This window comes from Elephas maximus, chromosome 8, assembly GCF_024166365.1.
Source record: "Elephas maximus indicus isolate mEleMax1 chromosome 8, mEleMax1 primary haplotype, whole genome shotgun sequence".
Lineage (NCBI taxonomy): Eukaryota > Metazoa > Chordata > Mammalia > Proboscidea > Elephantidae > Elephas > Elephas maximus.
The window spans coordinates 100,176,492-100,201,733 of record NC_064826.1 but is presented as its reverse complement, the minus strand read 5'-3'; the positions used below and the strand labels follow the sequence as shown (position 1 = coordinate 100,201,733).

Here is a 25,242-nt window from a genome sequence, read left to right as displayed (position 1 = left end):
TTGTTACCTATGCAAGTTATCACTGTGAAACATGAAAAAGGCATGCAAAAATCCAAGCAATTCAGTTGAAATTGGTGCTTTATTTCACCTAAATTATTTACTACTTACACGTGTATTTATTCATTCCTCACCCTGGTTGAAGTAGGATTTAAGTTGCCTCAGTTGATTTCCTCAGAAAATGGGGAGTGGATTGTGTGGGTGTGTAGACATAAAGCAGGGTTAGAAGTAAATTTACTAGTTTTTATTAGTAAGTTAAGGTATTTCCATTCTTTCATAGAAAGTACTTGTTTTGTGCCTGAATTTGTGCGTCAACGATAAAAGAAAATCAACAATTCTGTGCACCTAGCATGTCCCAGGCTCTATTCTAGACACTCATTTATCTCATTTGAGACTTACAAAAAACCTGAGAAATAGGTATTATCATCCACTTATTTAAGATGAGGAAACTGAAGCTCTGAGAAGTGTGTGCCCAAGGATACATCACCAGGAGTGAACTTGGTCTTTCTGGTTCTAAAGCATTTTTTTCTTCACCCTCATCATCCTGAGATGATAATTTGATTTACCTCATGGGAATACTTTTAAAACTCTAGTCAACTTGTTAATGTTATTCGCATCGACCCTTCTGTTCATACCCATTCCCCACTAAAACCCGCTGCCGTCGAGTGTCACTTGTCACTGCAATTATGTAGACCCCTGGTTCCCCTTATTTTCCAACACACTTGTTTCATCAGAATTGCTTCTCTGGCCACCCCACCCTCCTTTCTGCTCATGGTTTCATCTTCCTAAACCACAGGTCTCATCGTGCCATGAAACCTTCAGTAAGTCCTCATTATTCACTCTTAAAAAAAAAAAAAAATTCATTTGAAATTATTGTAAAAAGAAAAAACTGTCCACATTCCTAAAAATTTGGCAATGAATATTGGTGATGGCTGGGCAACATGATTGATGGAACTGGTGTAAGTAAATTGTACATGTGAAAAATGTTGAATTGGCAGATGTTGTGTTGTCTGTATTTTTATTTTACAACAATAAAAAAGTTAATGTATTCAGATAAGGTGTTTCCTACCCTCTCCCTAGTTTAAGTTCCTCTACTCAGTGCATATAATTATTCTCCTGAATATTGTTTCTAGCTCTTATCTTTATAGGATTTTTAATTTAAATTTTAATCTACAATTTAAAAATGTCAAATCATATGTTTTATTTATCTGTTTTATTATACTTACATCAATAGCATATTACGTCAGTAGCTTTGTAATAAGTGTTAAAATCTACTATGTCAAATGTCAGTTCATTATTACTTCTCAAAGTATTATTTTTCAACTATCTTCCTTATAGAATTTGAAATCAACTTGGTTAGTTTACCCCGAACCCTTGCACCATACAACCAAAAAAATGAAATGCTATACTTCTAATTAGAATTCTGGCAGAAATTGCTGTAAATATACATGTGAATTTAGAAGGGATTGGCATCTTTATGATATTGAATTTTTTCTTCCATGAATATTGTATGTCTCTCAAATTATTCAGTTTATACTTTATTCTCACAAGTAAAATCTATTTCCTTCGTATGGCTCTTAAGCATTTCTCTATATCTAATAAGATATTTTATAACTCATTACTTACTCTTTTGCATTTTACTCTTTAAATACGTCATGGATCTTGACATGTAGACAACCCCCAAGGATCATGATAGTTCTCCTCATGGTCTCGGAATAAGGAAAAAACAGAGGACAAAGTTTTAGAAAGTGATTGAGTGGGCATCATCTGCTTCTACAATAGATGCAGAGTATCTAACAGCTTAGTAATAGTAACTTGGATTTCCCAGTTGGAAAAAAAACCTTCTCCAAACATAATTTTTATCCAGCCCTCTCATCCCCCCCAGTTGGGTTTGAGGTTGTGAGTCACTGTGACCAGAGAGACGCCCAGGGTAACCATATTCATACCTTTATTCCTAGGGACAGAGACAGTGTGTGTTCATGAGGCTTAAGGACAACACGGGTCTAGGTGGATATGTGGATCATTAGGCCCTGTTCTCTCTCATGCCTTACAGCTGGACACCTCATCTGTATCCAGAGAACATTCAACTGATGCCTGCAATTGGATTTTCCCATGTTGTGAGTGAATGTCAGAGGATTACAGAACAACCTTTTAGAGGCTGCTTCTTTCAACATACAGGAGAACTGGATTTTTTTCCCCAAGTTTCTAGCTTCACCAAGGAATTCATTATTTTATAGGAGATAGAATTCTACAAATTTCTTCTGTTAGTCCCCAAAAAATATTCATCCCAGAACTTACTCTTCCATTTGGCATTTCCCCGGTAGAGACACATGTTGGCAAATGGTAAAAGTGCCTTTACTGAAAATGGAGACCTTTGTTCAGCTTTCTCAGTATATTTGTGTAGGTGTATTTGCATTTTCAGTTACTGAAGAAATTCCACCCTTCAGAAATCTCTCCCTAAATTGCCAGCAAAGCAGTCTGGTATTTGTGAAAACAGAAGGGCCCTTCCTTTGATGTTATCTCTGAGCAGTTTCCAACATAATCGTGCACCCGGAAATTTAAAAAAAAAAAAAAAGTCCTAATTTTCTGAACACTGCTTTTGTAAGTTCTCTAACTCTTATCCTTTCCATCTTCTGCTGGGCGCTTTTCAATGTTCACTGCCTCAGTGGAAAACATATATGGATCAATTTATTTGAGAAAAACTTACAAAATATCAGATATCACAAAGCCTATATTCAAAGATTTCCCAAAGAACCTAGAGGGTCAAATTGCCAATACAGAACTTTTTAACTGCTGCTCACATCATGAATTTAGGAGAAGGCTAAGATTTTTGTAGAAGCTGTAACTGGTGTGATAGCACAGTATGGATCAAGATTTTTGGAGAAGGGACAAAGCTCATAGTTACTCCTTTTGGTAAGTAACTTTTTTTCCCCCTCTATTTTTGCTCTGATCATGAACAACTGATAGCTGGTTTTTAGAAAAGACAAGTTAGGATCAATTCTGACCTGACTGCCATGTTCTTGGCCTCAGTGTGTGAACAGTAATTTTGCAACTACTAGCTACTGGATATGGAAACACAACTGATTTGTAAATGGTTTCTTCCTTTCCTTCTCTGTAGGCAGATTGAAACTGTGCTTTTAGAATTTACAGAAAAGATAGGCTCAGGTTAGAAATTAAAATGTTTGAGGACCATGTCTGTAAGTCATGGGTGTAAGTTACTATTTTAAAATACTTTGCTTGAAGGAGATCTTTTAAGCGAGAGAAATCAAAATGGTATTTTATTATCTCTTCTCTATATTTTTGGATAAAATATGACTTTCCTTCCTCCTGATAATTTGCAAAACCTGTATTATTGGCTTTGATCTTACCCCTAACAGCAATGCATAAAAATTACCTCTTAGACTAAATGACTACAGAACACCAATACGTTCCACTTCTTATTACTCTAGCTTATTAAAGGATAGACTGAGATCAGACAAAGTTGTGCTATTGTGACTCTTGTTATGTGGCCTAGAGATGAGCCAGTTCAGTGGAATATGTAAGCTCAAAGAACCATTTCAGCTCTAAGTCCAAGAAAAGTGTCTTCGTGGTTTTACATCCTCATTAATTCATTCAATCTCTGAGTAAACATCTCTTGAAGACAGTGTCTGTGCTGAATGGTGGGAATAAAAGGGTGAAAAAGACACAGTTCCAACCTGCAAAAAGCTTCCAGTCTAGTAAATGGGTATTCTAGCTACTGTCTGGACTGGGCCTCCTGTTCTTCAGTCTGCAGCTGGTAGAGTCTTAGGAGGCCTTGGGTTCATGAGCTCTTTCCCTTTCTTAATCTATGTAGCAATTATTGCTTTTAAAATACATGCTGTGTTTGGTGGAAAAATTTGATGGAAATGGCCCAATGCCATTCCATTAAAATGAATAATAATATTAGCTAGTATTTATTGAGCACCAGACACCATACTAAAAATTTCAGTGTCTTTTCTCATTCCTCAACAACCCTATGCAAGAGATACTCTTGTCCCTATTTTACAGATGAGAAAACTGAGGTTTAGATAAGTTTGGTTAATTATTACTTGCATAAGTTCATACAACTATTTACTGTGGCAAAGTTTGGATTCCATTCTAGATTTATTTACTCCAAAGCCCATGATTTTAACCATTATGTGATATTACAAATATTAAGTCACACTTTTATATTCTTAATATTTACTCTTCTGTGCCATGACCTTTTAAATAGATTCTTTAATGGAATAATTAGTAACTAGTTACTACTCATGTGTGAATGCTTCTACTTCTAAACAAAGAACTAAAATTGCTGCCCCCAAAGAAAGATCATGAAAGTCATATTGAATATGCATTAATCACTGAAAATGTGATTCTTAGGGTATTTCTACAGAATGACAAATCATTGTGACAACACTCCACTCAGTTTTCTTTCTGTATTGGCATCACGTATGCTGGAAATGTTGAAGCTGGCTAAAGAATAGTAGCCGTACTACACCAACAAACTAAACTTCATCACTCAGGGCTGCCTCTCAGTTCATGATGGGACAGCTGAAGAAATACCAACAGAACAGGATTCTCTTATGAGAAGCACAGGATTTTTATTCAATGTTCTAGAAGCTGTAAAGGTGTTTTAAAATGAAAAAGAGCTGGCTTTCAACGAAGAATAGCTCAGTGAGAATTCATACTCTCTAAGAGCTCATCTAGGTACTCTCATCTAGGGTACTACAAAGAAGTTACTCTAGAATCAATTCAGATGTTCACCCTCCATACATCTAAATCACAAAATTCCTGTAACTGATATTGAATGTGCATTTATTAAGTACTCACGTATATGATTCCCATTATTATTTCTCTTAGAAAATTACGCATATATTAATTAACTTTGAATGTTATTACACTCCTGGCAAAGAAATGGCTTTATAAATGAAAAAGTCTTTAAAGGATTCGATTTAGAAGATTCAAGCAAAATGATTAATAAAAAAAAAGCCGGGGGGGTGGTAAAATGAGCCTCTCCAACATATGAAATTCAAGACAACAAACATAACCCGAGCTTTCCAGGCTGAGTGGGGTCACTACCTACATTCTCAGTTACACTCAGATCTAATGTGATTTTGTTTGAGCTTTGTCTTTGTCAAATGTTAGCAGGGCCAATTTTTATATATTTATATAAAAATTAAAATAAATATAGGAGCTATTTTAAAAGAGGCACAAAGTGAGATTTCTAGAAACGGTTTTCAGATAGTGGGCAAGTGTATGGCAAGAGAGCCAGTGTGTTTGGTCTTGGCACCAAGCTCATTACAGGTAAATTTTCTTTAAATATTGCATTAGAAATTCAAATGCATTTAAATTCTGCGTTGTAAACTGACTGAGGAGACAGGTAATGCAGGTGCTGCAGGGTAGGGTCCTGGTACTGGCTTTAGAATTCTTAGATTTAGTTCCATTTTGGTCATGAATCATGGCAGGATCACTGGAGAGGTGGGTGACTTGGTCCAGTTTCTAAAGAGGCAGTGTACACTGACCTAGCCCACAGGGCATTAACAACGAATTTAACAAGGGACTTAGAACAGCCACGGATCCCAAAAGGATGGAGATGTTATGTCCCTTTGATATTTCTGAGATGAAAGGTTTATAAACACATTTTTATTTGATTCCAAGAATAACCAATAAATAATGGGAGTGTGTGGGGCAGGGGAAAGTAGGGACTTTGATTCTGGAATAGGGCTCCTGGTTATATCACTTCCTGTGCAACCTTCCTTTAGCAAGGAAATTTGGATTCACTGGTTATTGCTTTATTGAAATTATAAACATAGTATTTGCTCATTATAGAAAAATTGAAAAAAATTAACATCTGGTATTGCATTTATCACTGCTAACACTTCAATACATTTCCATCTGATCTTTTTATCTACACATATTTTTGTTTGTTTTACAAAACTAGGATCATAGTAGATACACAATAACCTATCTGGCTTTTTTTTACTTCACACTACTTTCTGAACACATTTTCCAAATGTCCGTAACATAATTCAGTAACTGAGCAAATTTTGAACTACTGAGTTCTACTTGTTCTGTAAAATGAACATAATGAAGATTATCTATCTCAAGTGGATGTTGTGACAATTAAATTAAATCGAATGTGGGAATTACCAAACACAATGTCTGGCACTTGGTAGGTGATAATAATATTAATTCCTTCTCCAAAATTTAAATTACTACCTCCTAGAGTTCTTTCTGAACTCAGAAGCCAGACGAATATATTAGCTACCATCTGGCCTATATTTCACTTAAGAACAAACGGTCACTATTTGAAAAATTCTATTTCTAAGACTTGTGGTTACTTGTTTCTAAAAACAATTAGAATATACTATTTATTATCTCAAATATCAGCTTCCTGAATCTAAGGTGAACCTTCACTTTCCAACAGAAATATTTGTAAGTAAAATAAGGATTTTTTCCAATTTAAATATTTAAAATTACAGGGATAAAAACAAAGGTCTACTTTTAATATTAATTTCTGAATTGGATTATACCTACAAAGTTAGAAATCACATCAAAACAAATATCAGTTGAGAAATAGTGCTTTTTTTTTCCCCCTCACATTTTATTAAAAATTTTGTTCAGGCTCCTCAATGTGTGTTTGAAACATCTCTCTTAGAGCAACTTTCTAAGTCATCTCAGGGGCTGAGTAAATGTCTTAAAGTTCCTGTAGGATATTGTCACTGAATATTTTATTCTGAGAAATAATTACCCTCTCACAAAATAATAGAAAAGTTTTTTTTCATTTATCCTGTTAATATATAAATGGATAACTTAATCACAAACTACTGTGATTTTAGCCTCAATCAGTAATTATACATGTTAAATGTGTTTGCTCTTTCTCTCTCTCTTTTTTTTTTTACTGTGCTTTAGATGAAGGTTTACAGAGTAAATTAGTTTCTCATTGAACAGTTAATAACACACATTCTTTTGTGACATTGATTCCCAACTCCACAATGTGTCAACACTCTCCCCTTCTTGACCTTGGTTTTTCCATTTCCATTTGCGCAGCTTCCGGGTTCCCTCCTGCCTTCTCATCCTTGCCCCTGGGCTGGTCTTTGCTCTATCTTTTATCAGTGCTATCACCAAAATTAGCATTAATTGAGTTCATTTCAGGCTGCTGTCTTGTCTGAACAGTGAGTTTTGATCAAAGCAGAATATTAGAAGAGCATCTCCTAATATCAGAGGTTGCACAAGGACTGAAACATAAGGCAACCCTTTCCCTCTTCCCATTTTGGGAAAGAAAACCTCACCTTATAACCTGGCACATTCAGTTTGCTGGAATTCTGCATGTCTTGCGTCTATGTAACAGCTAACAATTACAACCACACTCTCCCATCCCTCGTGTCATATTTGAGTTAGACCTTACTAACAGTCAAATCCTGGGCAGAAAGACAAACAAGCAAGAGTGTATAAACTCTGTAAGTAATAACCTGCCTATTTCCAAAATCTACTTGAGAAGACCTAAAGTAAAATACTCAAGTGCAGAAAGACCATTAAATGAAGACAGAAGATCAGAAGCATTACATTAAAGAAAGGAGATGGGAAAAGGCCCGAGATTACTTAGCAAGAAGCACAGGGCAAAACTGTATGCTTGAAGACAGGACAGAAACATAGTGGAATACTCATGTTTTATTAACTGATAAAATGAAGCATGCCAATTTTTCAAATGTATTTTTCCCACTGTAAAATTAGAGAACTCTTCAATACAGGAGTCCTTTATGAAGAAAGTGAAGTAAGAGTGGACATTGCCCTCATATTCACCTTTCTACAAATCCCTTTGAAATAACTACAGCAAAAATGCTATAACATTTAGTGTAATTTACAGGTGTTGACCTTCAGCAGATACGGTCAGGCTAGCAACATTTTAGCCATCTAACAAAATGATAGATTTATTCGAAGACCTGACGACCCTGCCATTTCTCTAGTCATTCTGCCTTGTAACCTTCACTGCCAGGACTTTCAAGCTGGGCTTTCCGCCTGAGCTAGAGAGAGGGCAGTTTGAGGCTGAAATCTCTGGTGAGAGCTTGGAGTGCAAACATGCTGTGCTGCTGACTGCAATAGGAGCCATAGGTTCTGGGCAATACAAACATTCCCATGTATTGACCACATGTAATCGGCTTTAGCCGGTGTTCCCTTTGATTTTCTTAACACTTGAATGCTGCAGATAAGACAAGACAAATGTTACATAGTAAAGATTGGGTGTGTGAAAGGAAACGTTCCCTGTGACAATGGTTTTGAAGATTTTGGACATTAGCAGGTAGAACGCAAACAAGGGAACGACTCGTCACACCATAAATCTAATCACAACCCCAAATGAGGCAATCTATCAGTAAGGGCAAGGTTTGAACCCACGTAATTAGAAAGTTGTGATGGAGCAAATGCTTGGAGCACAAATCATAACAGACAAATTGCTAACCTTAATGATAATAATAATGATAACCTTCTGCATTTCTATAGGATCTTTAATAATTTTTTCATATTTTGTTTCATTTTGGTCTCACACTGGTGCTGGGCTGGTAGTGATGTTCCGTTGATTTGCACTAACATCACTGTATTCAGAAAAATAAAATTTACTATATTTGCTTCACCCCAGGACTTATTAGCAAAACAAACCAGGACAAGAGCTCTGGTCTCTTGAACCCAGACCATCATATTTCCACTAGAAATTGAAGAACTGAGAGAAGGTGAAATAGTCTAAAGTTTTTGATACAGGTTGAATCACTGTGGAGCTATGACAGAAAGCTCTTTGGTGGTGGAACAAAACTTATTGTCACAGGTAGGTCTCGGAAGAATGCAATTTTTCAAGGTAATAGTGGGGAGGCAAGAAACAATTTATTTGGAATAATAGTAAAAATGTTTAGAAAAAACGGTGGAGGAATGTGATGGGGTAGAGATGTAGAAATCTTAGGAGAGATTTTTAAATGAATTCCTATATTAAGGGACAGCATCAACAATGTGCAAATATTGTAATAGGATTTGGCTTTGTAGACACAGGGGTTTTTAGGAAGTGCTCATATATCATGTATGTAATGATATCCTTGAAATGTTTGACTCTGGGACAAAGTTTATTATTAGTACAGGTAAGTTTGACACTTTTCCTTTTCTGATGATCAAATGGTGTTTGAAAAGAGCTTGGGCCTTGGTGTCAGACCAATTGGAGTTCCGAATCCACCACTTACTGCTTATGTGCACTTGGGTGATTATGCACTAGCCTCAGTTTTCTAATCCATAAGATGGGGTAACAGTATGTATCCTGCATGGTTGCACAGCAATTGAGTAAGATAGTGTGAATAAAGTGCTTCGCACATTGTCCAGCACATACTAGGTGCTGGATAAATGTTTCCCTGGTTCAATTGTCCCCCCCCGCCCCGTTCAGTTGTAATGGGAGAATTATATTCAGTAGGAGAGTTGTTTGCTCTCAATAACATTCACACAGGAATCGGTTGTACTTTTAACTACTCAAGTGTAAAGTTATTTTACTGGCCCCTCATAGAAAATTTACTCTTAACAGACTTTTTCCTCACTTGGCAAGAAAGATGTGCTTAAGTTGTGTTTGTTTTAATTTTTGTTGTTGATGTCCTAAGTGCTTTAAATTTTAATTCTTTATCTTAGTTAATGTCATTTCTAACACCAGTAGTTATTGGTCCTAAAATTTAAAGCCGATAAATTTAAGCTTCATGCTCATATTCACCAAGAAAAAAATTTATTTAAATTCATACAGATAAAGTTCAAGGTAGTCAATCCATACGATACAATTAGACACTTGTTGTATGCCTGAAATTTGTATTTAAATATTAAATAGCCATAATTACTTATTTGATAAAAGGAAAAGGACTATATATATATATACATATACAACACTTAGACAAATACCAATATGTAGGATTGAAAAATCATTCTTTCAACTGAAAATGTACTTTACGTGTTTTATAGTTATATAAAATTCATGCTACTGCATATTAATATAAGCAACTCAGACAATTTAACTCAAATGTATTATTTAATTATGCAGATGTTTTATATAAACCATTATTTTTTAATCTGCATTCCATATGGGTCATGAAGAAGATGTTGACCAGGAAAAACACTCTAAGTATATTTTTAAGATAATGTTTTCAAAAAAATAAAAATGTAATATAAGAACCCAAAATTAGGGCATTAATCACATAATATCAAGTACCAAGAACTATTAGACTGAGGAAACTATGGATGTTTAAGATTTACTTTCCCATGAAAGAAATTAAACTTAAAGAACTTAGTAAGAAAACGGACAAAAGAAATGAAAGATGTCTTACAGTAGAGAAAACGACAAAGTTCATTATTTGGTTTTCAATTTTGTGTAATGAATCAGATATATTCCTACAAAGAAAAAAAAGTACCTCATATAAAACTTAGATTCTTTAATGCATTGAAGACAGAAAGTATGTAAATATAACATAGAATTGAAAAATTGAATCTTATTATATATAACCTATTCCTTTTTATTAAATGAAATGAAAGTTTGTAGAAATACACACTCTTTGTATTAAACATGTTGCCATGGAGTTGATTCTGACTCAAAGCAAACCCCCTATATAGGACAGAGTAGGTCGGTGGGTCCAACCGCAGACCTTCTGGTTAGCAGCCATAGCTTTTAACCACTATGCCACCAGGATTTTCATCTTGCAATTATAACCAATAAACATAGTATTTATACTAAAAACAAGATATATGGAATTAAATAAGCATATTTGACATAATTATATTTATAGCCAGATTTTTAAAAATCAACATTATATGCTTACTGTTTAAATATTAAAATCTGTAGTTTTGCAGTTGTGTTGTTGTTAGATGCCATCAAGTTCCTTTCGACTCATAGCAAACCTACATACAACAGAATGAAATATGGCCCAGTCCGATGTCATCTGCACAATCCTTGTTATGTTGGAGCCCATTGTTGCAGCCACTGTGTCAATCCACCTCATTGAGGGTCTTCCTCTTTTTGGATGACTGTCTACTTTACCAAGCATGAGGCCCTTCTCCAGGGACTGGTCCCTTCTGATAACTTGTCCAAAGTACCTGGGAAGAAGTCTTGCCATCCTTGCTGAAGCATCCTGGCTGTACATCTTCAGAGAGAGATTTGTTTGCCCTTCTGGAAGTCCTTGGTGTATTCAATACTCTTCGCCAACACCATAATTCAAAGGTGTCTATTTTTCTTTGGTCTTGCTTATTTATTTTCTAGCTTTCACACGAATATGAGGCAGTTGAAAATACCATGACTTTGATCAGGTTCACCTTAGTCCTCAAAGTGACATCTTTGCTTTTTGACACTGTAAAGAGATCTTTTGCAGCAGATTTGCCCAGACGCAATATTTCATTTGATTTCTTGCCTACTGCTTCCATGGACAGTACATTCATGTTAATCCAATGATTGAAATTGGAAGTGGTAAAATCCTTTCCAATTTGATTTCCAATTGAAACACAAGTGCTTAGCTAATATTCTCTTTCAGCTAGGTGTATGTTTATTTAATAATTCAACAGGCACTGTATTAAGGAAAAAAAAAAAAGAACTGAATTTCTCATTTGAGAAGAAAAGGAAAAAAAAAGGTCTTTGCTCCTCAGGCAAAAATCCTCAAGTTTTTTTCTTTCTTTTCTTCTCAAATGAGAATTCCAAACCTTTTTTTTTTCTTAATAAATTGCCTGTTGAGTTATTAAACAAATACAACTAGCTCAAAGAGATTATTAGTTCAGCATTTGCTTTTCAACTGGAAATTAAATTGGAAACGATTCTACAATTTATAATTTCAGTCATTGGATTAACAATACATGTATAATGAACATTCCTGCAATATTTCAAGTGACGTGCCTTTGGAAGCTTATCATATTTTGTTATATATTTTGATATTATGTTCAGAAAAAACTCTGCAACTGTAATTTTCCACATTACACCGATTGTACATGCATTTATTCAGTAGGTTGAAATAAAATAGTGGAACTTCAGAACAGTTTAGAGCTAATGTGGTAGATTCAAATTTTGGGAGAGCCACTGAGAGTCAAAATATGGATATGCTGATATGTATGGACCCTCTCACTAATGGAGTAAATTCATCTTAAAATAATTATGAAAAATATACCTCTGGCATATTCTTTACCATGCTTAAACTTAAAAAGAAATTCCAAAATAAAAAGTGCTTTTTGTGAGCAGTTTCTAAGGGGAAACAAACTTTGGTAAGTGAATTATTTGATAAATTTAAAATTAGACCATTTCTGAGAATAATCCATAAAATGCTTATTGGAAATATTACTGTTTTGCTTCTAGATTCAAGACATCATAAATCATTTGGAGGTGCAGTTTTCATACTGTACTATCAAAAAACCTTGAGTGGTTCTTACATGAAATTGAGATGTTTATAAAGTTAGAGATCAACTAGAGGAACTCCATGAGCTTCAGATCTGGGTATGGGATCCACATCAGATGCTGAAAGGTCAACATCATAATTGTAACTACAAATGAAGTAGATTCTCTTAAAAAAAAATTTAATAACAAGTAAATGTATGTTATTAAAAAACAGCATTAACAATAAAAAACTTCCTCTTGACATTTACTCACATAGGAGATCAAATCAATATGGCACACTCCATTCAGCTTAAATGAAGAGTCTGTGTTTCCACAGAGTCACAGATTATGAGAATGTGAGAGAGATGAGGATGTGAGTTATTTAGCCAAAAAAGAGGGTAAAATTTCCAAAGTTCACAGGATGGGAAAAGGAAGCACTTTAGAAGAGACCAAAGATTCTCATCTGTGAGAGATCCAAGCAGGTTAAAGTTCTCTGGCCTCCTGTCCCACACCTTCTCACCCACCTTGAAAACATGCTCCATCATGACTGAACAAAGGAAATAAAAAAATGTGTTCAAGAATGTTGGAAGCCTTGCGATGGGGCCATTAAATACCAGGTACAGAAAGGACAAAGGCCAGCTCTTAACCCAGGTTCTAGTAGCTGTGACTTTGGGCATATTACTTAACCTCCTGAATCTCTTCCCCATCTGTCAAATGAGGACAATAATATGTACCTCGAAATGTATTGCAAGGATGAAAAGTTATGGTAGTGGCTATATCAATGGCAACTTTTCTAGCTTGTTGCAAATGGCAACATCTGTGCTTCGCTAACAATGCTTTTTAATCGGTATTTCACTTTCCTCTACAGATAAAAGCCTTGATGCAGATCTTTCCCCCAAGCCCACAATTTTTCTTCCTTCAGTTTCTGAAACAATCGAGCACAAAGCTGGAACATATCTTTGTCTTCTTGAGAAGTTTTTCCCTGATGTTATTAAAGTAGATTGGAAAGAAAAGAACAGCAATAGGATTCTGGAGTCCCAGCAAGGACATACGATAAAGACTGGTGACACTTTCATGAAATTCAGCTGGCTGACCGTGACAGAAAAGTCGTGGGATAAAGACCACCAGTGTGTGGTCAAACATGAGAACATTAAAGAAGCTGATAAAATGATTCTTTTTCCTTCAATAAAGAGAGGTATGTGTATATAAATATAAACTCCCAGAAGACTTATTTCTAAGGAAATTTCCCACCTTTTCTGTCAAGTATCAATGCAAGCGAACAAATGTAAATCCTTCTTAAATATCATTACATTTAATGGCAGCACTAATAACACCCTACTATTTCCCCAGAGAATGAGAATGATGTAGGTTTTGGGGGGGGGGAAAAACCTGAAAATTTTACTTAATCTATCTCAGCCACAGTTTCGTTATACAAAATGTAAAGGTCACACGGTGTTTTTAGGGTTGTTGTATGAATTAAATGAGACAATATATATGAAAGCACCTAGCAACTTAACACAATAGATGCTCCAAAAGATTCCACTTTGGATGACTTTACTTGATCAGTAAATAAGAGAAATTATATTTTCAGGAATATTCTACGAATCGAGCAAGTTCACTCTCATTTCAGTGTTGCTATACACAATGTTTAACCCATAAACAATGAGTTCTTGGGACACAAAATGGTATTCATATGAGGGACTCAGAACATGGCTCAACAAAAGATAGGAGAACCTTGGCTGCTGCAGATTTATTATGGCCTCAGGTTTTTCAGATTTGTATTTTATGTTACAGTAATGTAAAATTTATAATTAAAGGTAGGCGACACTAAGAACCTTAGTGACACAAATTGTTAAATGCTGGACTACGAGCCAAAAGGTCAGTGGTTTGAACTTACCCAGAGGCGCCTGAGGAAACAGCCTGGTACTCTGGTTTTGAAAGGTCGCAGCCTTGATAACCCTATGGAGCAGTTCTACCCTGTACACATGGGGTCTCTGTGCGTTGGAATCAACTCAATGGCAGCTAACAGCAACAACAATATATACAAATATGCTTATATTCTACATAATAAGTGCATTTCTTACCTTTGGTAAATGTAGTGCAATAGACATTTATTGTGCAACTAGTTTATGGCAGCCCTGGAGAGGATCTATGATCAATGGACTAGGATGAGCTGGTGTCCCAAGGAGGATGTACCCCAGGAAAGGAAAGATACTCTTTACATATCATCCTTGATTCAGATATGTCATCCCTATGAGGCACTTTGATGCAGATGCCTTACGTATTTAGACAGTGTGGCTATAGGGCTGTATCCTAGCCCTGGCAGTGGTCTAGTACCTCACTATGCATTAAAGTCCTCGGTCTTAACAGACCAAAGGCACCAGGTGCTGGGAAGAGATAGTTTCGTACTTTTCCCTTTAAGCAAACAAGGCCTTTTTAAGCAGTATGGACCAAGCAGTAACTAAAAGTAGCAAACATGACCTAATTTCTTAAGTCTTTATTCTCTCAGATTCTTTGTTTCTCCAATTACCAAGTGTGGCTTTAACACTTGAGTTGGTAAGTGTTCATCGCAACTCATGGGGCTGGGATAAAGAGCAAATGAAATAAACTCTGTGAAAATGCTGCTTTCAAAGTCATAACATGGACATATTCATTAATATATTTCTTGTATTTATGTCCTTTCTTAAAAAGAATTATAAAAACAGCTCTAATTCCCTAATTCCGTTGCTAAGAAACTGAGGGAAAGCAAATATGCAACTGAAAGGCTAATACAACCACTGTGTCTAAGTGTCCACTTAGGTTCTGAGTTTTCTAGTGGTCAGAAAAAATGAGAATACAGTAAATTCTACAATGATTATTATCATAAAGGAGGGATGTTTCAGTCCGTATTATGTTCCTCTACCAGTTGCTGTTGAATTGATTCCCACTCATGGCGGCTCCATGTGTGTCAGAGTAGAAATGTAGGGTTTCCAATGACTGATTTTTCACTTGATTGCTAGGCACCCCTGGATGGATTCTAACCTCAACCTTTCAGTTGGCAGCTGAGCATAATAAACCATTTGCATCACCCAGGGGCTCCCCTTATATGTTTAAAAAAAAAAAATTTTTTTTTTTTTTTTTACTAAGCATTAAATACCAAAACCAATGGTTCACATGGGTTTCTCATGGTAACACTATTAGTGAGAATGTTCTAATGTTATACAAGTCTCCCTCACTATTTCTTGAAAGTTTTTTTTTTTTATAAAAGTTAAAAAATATGACTTGGAAGCCTGAATCAATAAAGCAATTCTGAGGAGAGAGAAAACTAATCTGGTCCAAGTGTGTGACCAACCCTGACTGAGAGAGAGAATTTAGGATACATGTAAATGTTTCATAATGAGTAATGGTTACTTTATTGTTTTTACCTCAGTCAATGCATGGCGATAGGATTTTTTATTTATCTTTTAACAAGTAAAGTCACTATAAGGAAAAGAATGAGTCACTATAAGGAAAAGTCAGTTGATGAAGGTATTTAACATTTCAACATTTTTACATTAATATTTTCATTCCTGGGATTTGATCTAAAGCCTATACCTGTAACCCATTTTTTTTTTTTTCCCTTCGATACGCCCAAATAGGCAGCCCGAGTGAGCTGTTTGATAATTGGCACCTTTGAAGCTCTAACGTCCTGTCACCAGGTGGTTAGAACTCTTACTAGGTATGCGAGCCCAGGAGTATAGATTAAGCTCAGGTGTCCAGGTAGTCCGTCACCAAGCGTGTGGTGCAGGCTCTCGCCTACAGTCCTAGACGAGCAAATGTGATTGGTGTAGGCACAGGTATTGACTGCAGTAGGGAGTCACACACTGAGCAAGGCAGGGGCCTGACAACTGGCCCTTAGTGTCTGTGAGGAAAACATGTCCCTGTTCCCTAGAGCACATAGGTGGTGGGTTTTGCAGCTGGACTCTGGGCACCCAATGCTCTTGGCTGTAAGGACTGGGAGGCACCACTTATTCTTGGGCCCCTGTTGCTGGTGGCTAGGTGGCATGGGTGGAGCCACCAGTCCTCAGGCCCCTGATGTGGGTAGGTGAGGACCCTGCTTAATAGGCAGTGTGCAGTCAAATGTCACAAACCTGCTTCTCTACCATATAGTTGAAACTGTTGAAGTTAGACTTCAGGTATATACCCTGCTATATGGTGCTAATGAGGGCCTATGCTGTTGAAATGGGCCCACACAGGTCTATGCAGGGGTGAAAGGCATTCAAAGTCTGTGGACCCCTTATGCCCGCACCTAGGCAAAGGAGCTGTTTCTGCCCTGAGTTCCCAGTTTAGGGAAGCTGGCAGATTATTCTTTCCCTGTTTGTTAATTTGTTCCCTCTCCCAGGCCTGGAGGATGGTGTGATAGGTCCTACTCCCAGCCCAGGGGATGCAGCTGGCTCGGACCCAGTGCAGAGCGGAAAGGGAGCAGGTAAGTGGGAGAGGGCTTTTTTCCAAAGGGGTATTTTTTGATCTGCTCTGTAGGTTAGATGCATGTATTTATATTTTGCTGATTGAGCACCGCTTTTCACTGATTCTGGAGGCTCAAGTAGACACTCCACTGCTTGGTTTCTCCTGACGTGGAAAACGTATCCGAAATGCCACCGCTTCCCTCTTCGAGCTCGCACCAGTGGATCTGGCCTGCAGGATGCTGGTTCCTGCTGGGTCAAGTCTGGCAACTTCTTGCTGTTTCTGAACCGTCTCTCCCTCCCCCTGCTACTCAGTCTGATTCCTCAACTTTGCCTTTAATGTTCAGGGCTCCTAAATTGTCATATATAATCGATACACTTATTTTTTGGGGTTTTTGTTGTATGAGGGACCGCAGGAAGCGTCTATGCTGCCATCTTGGCCCCACCTCTCAAACCCAGTTTTTAGAACAGACCAAAACAACATCTTGTTGAGTACGTATAATTGCATAGCAGAATCTTTTCCATGTGGACAGGAGCACGTCCCGTAGAAAAAGGATAAACTGAAACAACCAGTGTGCCAGTGCAACTGTTTCTCCCTATCAACAGTCAATTATCTTCATGAAAATGTTTTTGTTTTGTTTTATTTTTTACATCGTAGGTAAATACAGGAAACCCTGGTGGCTTAGTGGTTAAGTGCTATGGCTGCTAACCAAAGGGTCGGCAGTTTGCATCCGCCAGGTGCTCCTTGGAAACTCTGTGGGGCAGTTCTACTCTGTCCTACATGGTCGCTATGAGTCAGAATTGACTCGATGGCACTGGGTTTTAGGTAAACACAACTCTCACTTCAAGTTTTACATTTTCAGAGAACTATAAATGTGACCTAGCCAATCTTTTTGTAACCAGGAAGAATTGTACTGAAAATGCTGAGCTTCTGTAATTAAGACCATTTTCAGAGAAGAATTAAGACACACAGAAGAGATTTTCTTAGTGTCCTCAATGGTGGAACTAGGTTGTCTCTTTCTAGGTTATTTTTTCTGTGCTTCTATGGATTATTTTTACAAAGTACTCTCCAAAAGCCTTATCTTATTTAATCCTCCACCACCACCGTTTGCATACTAGCTCTGCCCCTCTTTTGTATGACTTTCGGGAAGTTACTTACACTCTAAGTCTCATTTCCTCATTTGTAAACCAAGGTTGTCCATAACAAAACTGACTTCAGCATGTTTGGGGGTGTTAAACAAGGTAAAGTATGCGAAGCATTTAACCTTGTGTGGGCACAGTAATGTTAACTCAATGGGTGTTAAAAACCTGTTGTTTTCAAGTTGATTGTGACTCATGGAGACCCTATGAACTGCCCCAAAGGGTTTCCAAGGTTCAGCTGGTGGATTTGAACTGCCCACATTTTGGTTAGTAGCCTGAGCTCTTAACCACTACACTACCAGGGCTCCAATGGGTGTTACCATTTATTAATAGCATTGTCATTTTTTCCACAAATGCAATTTCAGAAAACAATTTGCATGAAATGGAGAAATTGATGATTATAAGAAAAAATTCAGGGTTTTCTCTACTTAGGAAAGGTATGGCTGCTTTCCTTTGCTCAGATGAGAAATCTCATGTGCCGAAACATAGTGTATGAATTGAACCTACTGAATTGCACAGAATCAAGGCCAATTATTCTTGGAATTGTGGATGCTTTTATTTTTTAATAATTTTTATTTTGCTTTAAGTGAAAGTTTACAAATCAAGTCAGTCTCTTACACAAAACCCCATATACACCTTGCTACACACTCTCAATTACTCTCCCCCTAATGACACAGCCCGCTATCTCCCTCCACTCTCTCTTTTCGTGTCCATTTCGCCAGCTTATAAGCCCCTCCACCCTCTCATCTCCCCTCCAGGCAGGAGATGCCAACATAGTCTCAAGTGTCCACCTGATCCAAGAAGCTCACTCCTCACCAGCATCCCTCTCCAACCCATTGTCCAGTTCAATCCATGTCTGAAGAGTTGGCTTCAGGAATGGTTCCTGTCCTGGACCAACAGAAGGTCTGGGGGCCATGACCACCAGGGTCCTTCCAGTCTCAGTCAGACCATTAAGTCTGGTATTATGAGAATCTGGGGTATGCATCCCACTGCTCTCCTGCTCCCTCAGGGGTTCTCTGTTGTGTTCCCTGTCAGGGCAATCATTGGTTGTAACCAGGCACCATCTAGTTCTTCTGGTCTCAGGATGATATAGTCTCTGGTTCATGTGGCCCTTTCTGTCTCTTGGGCTCGTAATCACCTTGTGTCCTTGGTGTTCTTTATTCTCCTTTGATCCAGGTGGGTTGAGACCAATTGATGCATCTTAGATGGCTGCTTGCTAGCATTTAGGGGGCTTTTATTTTTTAATGGCTCTCTCTCTGTTGGAAGATTGTGTGTGTGTGTGTATATATATATATATACATATGTATATACATACATATATATACACACTCTCACACACACACACATACCATTAAATAATGGGCATGAACAACTGATTAATACTTGCTCTCATTTCTTCTAGACATTGCACTTACAAATTCCACAAAAGCTTGTTTGAAAGATGAAGATGGTAAGTTTTTGCCTATGTTTGCCTGTGGGTCATGCTATAGCATATTTTTCCTCTTGATCACCTTAATGGTTACATTTCCCTAGCTTAAGGTAGAAAAATCACAGTGGCTGGATGCTGCAGAATAGAATGATCCAGAGTTTAAATTTATCCACGTTCCTAGTAGTCATCTTCACACACTAAACTGCTGGGTTTGGGATGAGATTGCCTGTAAATTAAAATGTGCTGTGATATGCTCTGAATTATTTCAACAAATGAACACCGTTTATTCCTGTGGCTTTTGTTTCTAATGACTGAGGAAAACATGGTATCAAGTTGTTTCTAAATTTTTTTTTTTGCCTTTGGTTCTTGGTAAACCCATTGCTGTGGGGTCGATTCTGATTCAGCGACATTATAGGACAGAGTAGAACTGCCCCTTAGGATTTCCAAGGAGCGGTGAATTAGTTCTAGTCACTAGTAGATAACTGACACTTACTGAGAGCTTCTGATACAGAAGGCATTGTGCTGTATTCTGCAGGAATTTTCCTGTGTAATCCTCACAATTCCTCTATGAGGTGGTACAGCATTTTTCCCCCATTTTATTGATGAGGGCAATGAGCTAAAATTAAGCGCCCTATACCGCATCACAATATGGTAGATGTGGAATTTAAACCCTAAGCCATCTGAATCAAGAGTTCATACACTTAACTCAGCCCTCTAGTCTTCCTCTGAAATAGTCATAGAGCAAGAAATCTCAAGTCCAAGGCCCTAAAACCCAGTGGAGACATGGTAGAGGATGGGTGCGCATGGTCTTCAGAGTACCACGGACTAGACTTTCATCCCAGTTCTTTTAATTACTTGTGGCATGAATATGGATAAATTTTTCTCTTTTATTTTTTTCTGAGCAATACTTGCCTCCTCTACAAAAGAAATAATTACAGCTAACTCAGAGTCATTGAAAAGATAAGGAAACACACATGAACTGTCTAGCATAAAAAAAAAAAAAATCCATCGATGTATCTCACTTAGCAGGTACAGAATCAATACTTGTTTCCAGCCCCTTGTCCCTATATGTGTGTAAGAAAAGTTGCTAGAAGCATTGGCCCTAGCTCTGTTAGTCCTTCCTCCATTTCCAATAACAAGGGGCCCCTGGACCTCACCTGCCACACCAGGCAAGGAGAGACAGTAACACCTTACCTGACCAAGGCCCAGAGGTTATGAACACATCACCTCTTGAGATCCCTTTCCATACCAAGTTCTACTGATTCTGAAGTTCTGACTCTGAAGATCAAACATGTAAAATGGAAGTTTCCATAGGAAGCGGTTCAGTCTTATGGTTCATTGAGCAGCTACCATCATTGTCATTCATTATTTCTTGACACTGCATATTCCTTGCAAAACTTCAAAGGCCATTAAGTGCACTTTTCTTGTAGTATCATAGCCACAATGGGAGACATTTAGGAAAGACAGTTAGCTATGACCTTCTAAAAGTTTGAAGAATTTGGATTAGCTACTTTCCTCCATTTCCTATAATGCCCTTTTTTCTAGAATTTCCAAACCATGTCCCTGCCGACACCACCACATTTCCGTGTGTTGTACCCTTCATAGGGATCGTACTTCATGCACAACTTCTAATGGTTCAGATGCTTCTATGTCAACAATTCATCTTTACATGTATGTTTAAAAGTGTTGATGTCTGGGGTATTTATTCCACATGGAGGTGCAGAATTTCAGAGTAGCTAAAACCCTGTTCCCTAAAGGCATGTTCCTGAGGTTGAAATTTGGGTTCTGCCACTTGCTGGTTGCATGACATCAAGCCAATTACTTCTCTCCCTGTTTGAATTTTCTTTATTTGTAAAATGGAAGTAGAAATAATATCCTCTTCATAGGGTGTTGTAAAGATTAAATAAGACTAAAGCTTTACATACAAAGTTCTCAGATAGTGCCTGGCCTTTGGTTAATGCTCAGTGAACATTATCTATTTATTATTACTTATAGACATGGCGGGGATAAATAAATACTAAAAGCTACTTATTAAAAATAGTTTTTCCTACTTGGACTCATTCATTAAAAACGCAACCTTAGTCTTTAAGACTTGGAAGTGTCTCAAGTGAGTGTTAGCAGAGTTCATTCATTAACTAGACCTGCAAGCTAAATTTTGAATTGTCTTGTTGTTGATGGTGGTAGTGGTAGATATTTACTTTTGGGTTCTTGTGGGTATGTGGAGTCACTTCAATATAGATCATTAGATATAAATACTTGTGACTCCCACCCCATTAATATGTCCTGTCCTTTCAAAAGAGCAGAAGAAACTAATTGAACAACTTCTCTTAGATACCCTGCAGCTGCAGCTCACGAACACCTCTGCCTATTACACCTATCTCCTCCTCCTTCTCAAGAGTGCCGTCTACTTGGCCATGGTCGTCTTCTGTCTACTCAGAAGAACAGAAGTCTGTGGTGATGGAAAGAGTTCATAGCAGATGGTGGCACAAAGAAGCCATCTTTTCTTCATCTTTTATTGTTCCTAAAACTTCCTGCTTAGGATCTAGCTAGATTTTCTTTCTGAGTTTCGGTTCTTTCAGTTTTCATGTGTACTTTTTTTTTAATCGTGTTATTATTGACAAACTGAAACCACTGGACAAACTAGGAAAAGCTTACTTTGTAACAAATCAAAAACTGCTACCACTATCCAAGGGCAGGGCCAAGGGGTAAGAGGTCTCTCATGGAAGCCTTTAGCACCATCTTTTATTATAATCTCCACCACCTTTTCCAAGCCAAGCCAAATAAACACACTGAGTATAGGCAGTGTGCCATTTCTAGTCATGCCCTTTTACCAGTTACCAGTTGGCGTTGCATTGATTCTGACTCATGGCGACCCCATCTGTGTCAGATTAGAACTGTGCTCCACAGGGTTTTCTATGGCTGATTTTTCAGAAGTAGATGACCAGGCCTTTCTACTGAGGCATTGCTGGGGAGACTCAAATCTCCACCCCTTTGATATCTGTGGAGCACTTAACCATTTGCATCACCCAGAGACTTCCTGCCATACCCAGTTAATGTGTTCCTTAACCAGATGGCAGCCTTAAAATCTTCCATTTTATACTCCCTGAAGCCACCCTCTTTGCTATGTGAATTCTGTCCTTTGTTTTTTACATATAGGAACAATAAATTTTAAAAATATTAGAACTCTGCTTTTTCCGTGCATACTTTAATTTGATAAAATCTAACTGAAAGTCCAAGGTAGGAAACAGCATGACACTTCCTTGGAGCCCTGGCTCTGAGAGGAGCCACAGGTAATGAAGGTGCAATGTTACTTCTCCTTCAAAGATTACCAGGTTCAGATTCATTTGGTTTGGCACATTACAGCAGCAATAACACAATGCCTAACATGACTTGGACTCTGCCGAGCTCTATACGAGTGTTTCAGAAGCATTGTCTTTGCCGATCTTCACAATAAGCCCATGAGAGCAGCACTAACACCAGAGAAGCAGTGTGGTGAAGTGGTTAAGTGCCTGGACTCTGGACCCGGAGTGCCTGGATTTGAATCCTGGATCTGGTATTTAGTATCTGTGTGACTTCAGGCAAGTTACTTACACTCTCTGTGCCATAGTCTCCTCATCTGTAAAAGTTACAGTGCCCTATCTCCCAGAGTTGTTGTGTGGGATAGAAGATTGCTTGGTACATGCAAGGCCTCAACAGCATTAGCATCTTCTGGCATCTTCTGCTGGTCAATCTACTTTAGAAATAGTAGATACCACAAAAACAAGCACTGACAATTACCTCTATCTTATTTCTCTGTTGAGAGGCCAGATGTGGAAGGAGCAGGGACTCATAGAGTTCCTACTATGCACCAGGCAACTTTAGATACACAATCTCACTAATACTCCAAGAGCCTTGGAGGTAGATACTGTTGTAGTCCACAGTTTCTACAATACAGAGGTTCACTTACCTGCCCAAGGTCACTATTTAGTAAGTAATAATCATGATTTGAAGTCAGGTTTCTCTGAATCCATAGCTTGTACTTTTCATAGAGTATCATATGGCTTTCCCTTTACTCATTTTCAACTGGAAAAAACAAACAAACTGGCAATGCTTCTTCACTAAAGTCATCCTCCACTAAAGTCTCCTCAACATTCATGTCTCTAGTGCTGATCACGTTAGAGACGTTCTTAGTTGGAAATGAGAGAAATCCAGGACAGCAGCCTCAGAAGACACATGCAGCCACTAGAACCAGCTTTGTCCTATCCTTTCTCTTCTGGACAATCCAAGCCAGTCTGAACACATCCTGCCACCTCGGTACATGACAGAGCAGAAAATTAGTTTCAGGAACAACCACTGTCCAGGGCTAAAGGAGCACTTATACACACTGAAAGATTTCAGAGAAAACCATATGGAAATCAGGAAAGGAAATGGAGAAGCTTGGTTAAGGAAAGGACAGAGGAAAAGGGAAGCTCTCAAAATGTAACCAGTTTCGTCAAGTCAATTCTGACTCATGGCAACCCCTGTGTGTCAGAGGGAGCCGTGCTCCATAGGGTTTTCAATGGCTGATTTTTCAGAAGATCACCAGGTCTTTTTTCGGAAGAACCTCTGGGTGGACTACAACCTCCAACCTTCCAGTTAGCAACCAAGCTTGTTAACTGATTTCACCACCCAGGGACTCCTCTTGAGATATAAGAAAATGAAAAACTGACAATATTTCACTGGTGTCCCTTGACTAGCCGACGTTGCTACTTCAGAATGGTCATCAACCCAAACCCATTGCTGTTGAGTCAATTCTGACTAATAGAGACCCTATAGGACAGAGTAGAACTGCCCCATAGGGTTTCCAAGGAGCAGCTGGTGGTTTTGAACTGCCAACCTTTTGGTTAGATGCCAAGCTCTTAACCAGTATACCGCCAGGGCTACCAAAATGGTCACCAGAGTATTTATATAATGAAAATTCAGTGGAAAACTGAAATGGTGGATAGAAGGTGAAATTTAAAAAGTGATAGTAATACTTCTGTTAAGGGTGAGGGAAAACTTTGGGAACAGATAAGAGTGATGGGGGAGCAACCTGATGAACATAATTATTTGTCAAGGAACTTTATATGTGAAGACTGAGGAAATGGCAGATGTTTTGTTACATATATATTTACCACAATAAAAAAAGAAAAACATTTTAAAATGGTGTAATCGTAATAGTATCCAATACTTTTAGAAAATTTACTCTGTCAGTAACTGTACTAGATACATTTAATTATTTAATCTGTAAAAGCTTTTGAGGTAGGCATTATTATTGCATCCATTTTCAAATGAGGAAATCGAGGCATGAAATGATTAAGAAATTTTCAAAGGGTCAGGCAGATGCTAAGTGAAAGACCTGGACAGTTAACAGCTGCAGACACTAAGAAATGCTTTAGTCACATGGGAAGTTGCTCAGAATATGAGGTGAACAGAAAGAAGAATAAAAAACCTTATACATATTGAATGCTTAACTTCTAAGTGTATTTATGTTGCATAAAATCATATTAATTTCCATGTATCCTCAAAGGAAGAAAATCTAGAAGTAAATGCACCGTAATGATAATTGTTGTTGGTCTTGGTGATAAGGCCATGGATGTTTTCATTTTTGTCTTCAATCTGTTTCTCTGAATTCCTTCAGTGACCATCCTTACCAGCATGTCTACTCATCAGCTGTGTGATTTTCATTGAGTCGGTTAACTCCTCTGTGCTTGATTTCCTTCATCTATAGAGTAAAAACTGCAAACATCCATATATTGCAATTGTGAAGATTAAAAAGGTGAAAACATTAAGAAAAGCCTCCCTCCCAATAAAGTCTAGCACATTGGAAATGCTCATTAAATATTTTCTATTATAAACATTAATATTTATTAAACATGCATATTGAAAAATATTATGTTGAG

At 37.6% G+C, this 25,242-nt stretch overlaps 1 protein-coding gene and 1 gene segment (V, D, J or C); both read left to right on the top strand.

The window, feature by feature from the left end:
- The window catches only part of LOC126081592 (T-cell receptor gamma chain C region C10.5-like), a 74,459-nt gene extending 51,804 nt beyond the window's left edge, over positions 1-22,655 (top strand). The window contains 3 exon segments of the C gene segment in view: positions 16,713-16,796; positions 19,316-19,363; positions 21,674-22,655. Of these exon segments, the coding sequence occupies positions 16,713-16,796; positions 19,316-19,363; positions 21,674-21,816 (275 nt within the window).
- Positions 8,774-13,409, top strand: LOC126082090 (uncharacterized). The gene is given in 3 exon segments (XM_049894537.1): positions 8,774-8,812; positions 12,335-12,472; positions 13,221-13,409. A coding segment is annotated over 1 exon segment (177 nt). The 5' UTR covers positions 8,774-8,812; positions 12,335-12,472; positions 13,221-13,232.
- Positions 22,656-25,242: the final 2,587 nt, after the last annotated feature.